This window comes from Setaria italica, chromosome I (genome assembly GCF_000263155.2).
Source record: "Setaria italica strain Yugu1 chromosome I, Setaria_italica_v2.0, whole genome shotgun sequence".
In the NCBI taxonomy this organism is placed as follows: Eukaryota; Viridiplantae; Streptophyta; class Magnoliopsida; order Poales; family Poaceae; genus Setaria; species Setaria italica.
In genome coordinates, this window is record NC_028450.1 from 1,534,217 (window position 1) to 1,537,760 (window position 3,544).

Below are 3,544 nucleotides of genomic sequence, written 5' to 3' on the forward strand. Positions count from 1 at the left end.
AGGATACGAGGACACTATCTGCTCCGATCCGATTTGTAACATAGAAAAATAAAACGATTTCTCCTACACGGCGGCCTGTGACCTGATGTGACTGTGAGGCAGGCTGACCTCTTGTGCGTTGAAAACCAATCTACTCTATTCGCTTCAGCTTATTAGCCATCGAACAGTATTTTTCTCTCATAATAAATCAGCCGTTTCAGCGTTTCAGCCAGCTTACAGGTTCAGCCGAACGCGCCACTCTGACTTTGGAGGTTCTCCAGCAATTTCTGTGTTCTTTGGCTTATCATCGTCTTCAACGACATCAGCGAATAGAAATACTCGGTGGTCGGTGGAAGGTAGCAGTTAACGAGCAGCTGCGCGACGACCAACGAGGAGGCGTCTCCTGAAGCGAAGTGGATCTCGGCCCGAGGCGAGGCACCGAGCGCTGCAGCCGCCATGGACGACGGCTTCTGCTTCGACGTGCAGATGCTGGCCACGATGACCGCTGTGGTCTTCGGCGGCGCGGGGTACCTCGGCTACCTGCTCTCCGTGGCGGCGCGGTCCCATCATCCTCGCCGTCTGGGTCGCCGTCGGTGCCTTCGTCTACATCTCCTACTGCGTCGATTTCCTCCCGGGGTCCGAGCTGGGGCGGCGCCTCGCCCCTCTCCCCTGCGCGCTCCACCGGTGCCCGCGCTGCGTCGCGTGGCTGCTGCGGCTCCCGTTGCGGTGCCTCCGCAGCGGCGTCCGGCTGCTCCGCCTCCCGCTGAGGCACGCGCACGCCAGGCTGCGGCGGTGCCCGACCACCGCTGCCGGCGGCCACGGCCGTGGCGACGCTGGACCCTTGCCCCAGTTTGGCGCCAAGAAATGGCAGGGCATGGCCGTTCTTGCGCGGGAGCCGCCGGTACTGCGGGGCGGGGCGCGGGCGGCTGCCGCCGATGACATCCCGACGTACAAGGAGCGTGACGGCGCGCGACCGGACGGTGCGTCGCCGGAGGAGTGCTCCGTGTGCCTGTGCGAGGTGGAGAAGGGGAAGATGGCGAAGCGGCTGCCGGTGTGCCTGCACGTGTTCCACCAGGAGTGCATCGACCTTTGGCTCAGGGACAACTCGACGTGCCCGGTGTGCCGGTGCGACGTCTTCGCGCAGCTGCCGGCGCAAATGGCGTGACGACTTACGTGACCTTCTTCAGTCCTTGCGCATATTTTTCTTACGTTTCTTGGTGGTGAGCGTCAACTGAAAACCGAAGCCGTTGTCAGGAATTCCGATGTGCGAGTCAGCAAATGCCGACTTGTTCCATCAGAACTCAAATGCAAGCACAGTGTTCATGCTAGCCGGCGCCAACTTGATGTGCATCGGCGGCATGGGCTTCCTGATCTACACGCTCGCCCGGCTCTCGCGGACGCCGCACAGCGCCGCCAGCATCGTCGTCTCCGTACGTCTTCCTCCTCTTCTGGGTCTGCGTCAGCGCCAGCATCTACCCCGCTTTCTGCGGCACCGTCTTCCCGTGCTCCGACCTCGGGGACTGCATCGACGCTATCCTCCATGCGCTGTTGCAGTGCCTGCAGGAATGTCTGCTCTGCCTGACGTGCCGGTGCGCGCGAGCCGCACGAGCCCAGCTCCGGCGCCCGGGCTGGGGCGGCGGCGGCGGCAGTCAAAGTCATGCCATGGACGTGCTTCCGCGGGAGCCGCCGGCGCGCGGCTGGGCGCGGGTGGCGGCGGCTGCCGACGACGACATCCCGTCGTACGAGCAGTGGGGCGACGCGTCCGTGTGCGCGGTGGGCGAGGTGGAGGAGGGGGGGATGGTGAAGCGGCTGCCGGTGTGCCTACACGTGTTCCACCAGGACTGCATCGACCCGTACGTGGCTCTCGAGAGGCAAGTTGACGTGCCCGGTTTGCCGGTGCGACGTCTTTGCGCCACGGCCCGCGGAAATGGTGTGAGATCGTGCTCTCTTGTTTTGTTTTTTCGATTTGGACATGTCACAATAAGAGAACTAGCTCCCAGAAACCGTGTGTTTAAAAAAGTAAATAATTGACAAGTGACATGAAAAGGTCCTTTTTTTTTGTTTCATCACAATTGGCGACATGCAAGCTGCAGCGCAATTGGATTTTACTTGGATCATGATGTATAGTTGAAGATTATTGGTAAATGGCACTCGCTCCGTCCAAAATTACTATTTATTTTAACTTTTTCAAATATATAAGTAAAAATTATGTATTTAAATATAGTGTATATCTAGGTACAATCTCAGACAGTTTAGAACATGCTTTCGAAAAGAGATACAAATAAAAACACGATGATGCCAATTAAAATCTAAGCCTATTAGATGGCATCCACCCGCACATGGCGAAAATCTCCAGAGCCTCAGTCTCCAATATACGACACGCCCTCTTCAAACTTGGTCCGCTATCAAAGGCCACATCATTGCAGCATAGCAAATAAAATCAAAAAATTGTAGATACTCCCGCACAACCTTTTTTCGTTTTATTTGTTGGAGCCAAACCCCCAAAAAAACAAGCTTTGTTAATTGGTGTTTGTGAACCACAAGCAATTTGAACCTCTCCAAAGAGATCGAACAACATGACAACAAAAAAAATAAATATTAGATTGGTTTCATTTATTATGAAAACAACATTTGTTATCACATCTTCAATTGCACTTTAAGAGGTTATCTTTTATTAAAATGACTCTTTTTAGCACTAACTGAACAAAAGTGTTAATTTTGAGGGATACTTTCAGTTTCCATACATATTTATGTAGAGACTGTGTAAGCACCGCGTAAGTTCCTTAGTGAAATCACGTTGGTCATCTAACTACACAATTGCAATTTTTGCGACCAACTCATTCCACCTCTGTAGCTTGTCTCCCACTAATGCCCTTCTAAAGTCTGAACGTTGTATTAAGTTGTGCAGAGCTAAAAACATGATCAACTGAAACATGTTTCTTTCTTGCAATATTTATAAAGATGGGTAGTTCTTTGAGAGTGAAGTTTCCTAACCAATTATCCTCCCAAATTAAATTTGGATATTATTATGAATATTGAAAGTCGAAAGTTCAAAGAAACGATCTTAAACCCTCATAAGACCTGACAAGAAGTGTGAATCTCCCGACTTCAAACGAACTTCACCGATAATTTTATTTTTTAAATACTTATTCCTAAGAAGCTCTTGCCAAACCCCATCTTCATTTATTAATTTGAACAGCCGTGTACTAAGCAAACATGCATTCTGTAGTTCAAGGTTTATAATTCCTAAGCCGCCTTGTTCTTTTACTAGGAATAAATTTCCACATTTCATCAATCTATTTTTTCTTATGGTTGGTCCCTTACCAGAAAAAAAAATTGAATCTATAAAGGTCTAACTTTTTAAGAATATTTTTTCATACTTCAAAGAAATAAATCTGAGTCGATCAAAACTAACTGACAGATGTAAGACAAAAGCTTCCCTTTCGAACTACTCAACTTTTCTGAAAGCATTCTTCCACGGACTGAATAACTACACGAAAAGGGTGCTGACCCGTACCACATCCAAAAATATGTAAATATTCATCTGAACAATTCTCAGCCTCCC

At 50.4% G+C, this 3,544-nt stretch overlaps 1 protein-coding gene across 1 annotated transcript; it reads left to right on the forward strand.

The window, feature by feature from the left end:
- The first annotated feature begins 435 nt into the window (after positions 1 to 435).
- Positions 436 to 1,144, forward strand: LOC101760742 (E3 ubiquitin-protein ligase EL5). The gene is made up of 2 exons (XM_004954537.1): positions 436 to 528; positions 623 to 1,144. The coding sequence occupies exons 1-2, from the start codon at positions 436 to 438 to the stop codon at positions 1,142 to 1,144; spliced, it is 615 nt and encodes a 204-aa protein (XP_004954594.1).
- Positions 1,145 to 3,544: the final 2,400 nt, after the last annotated feature.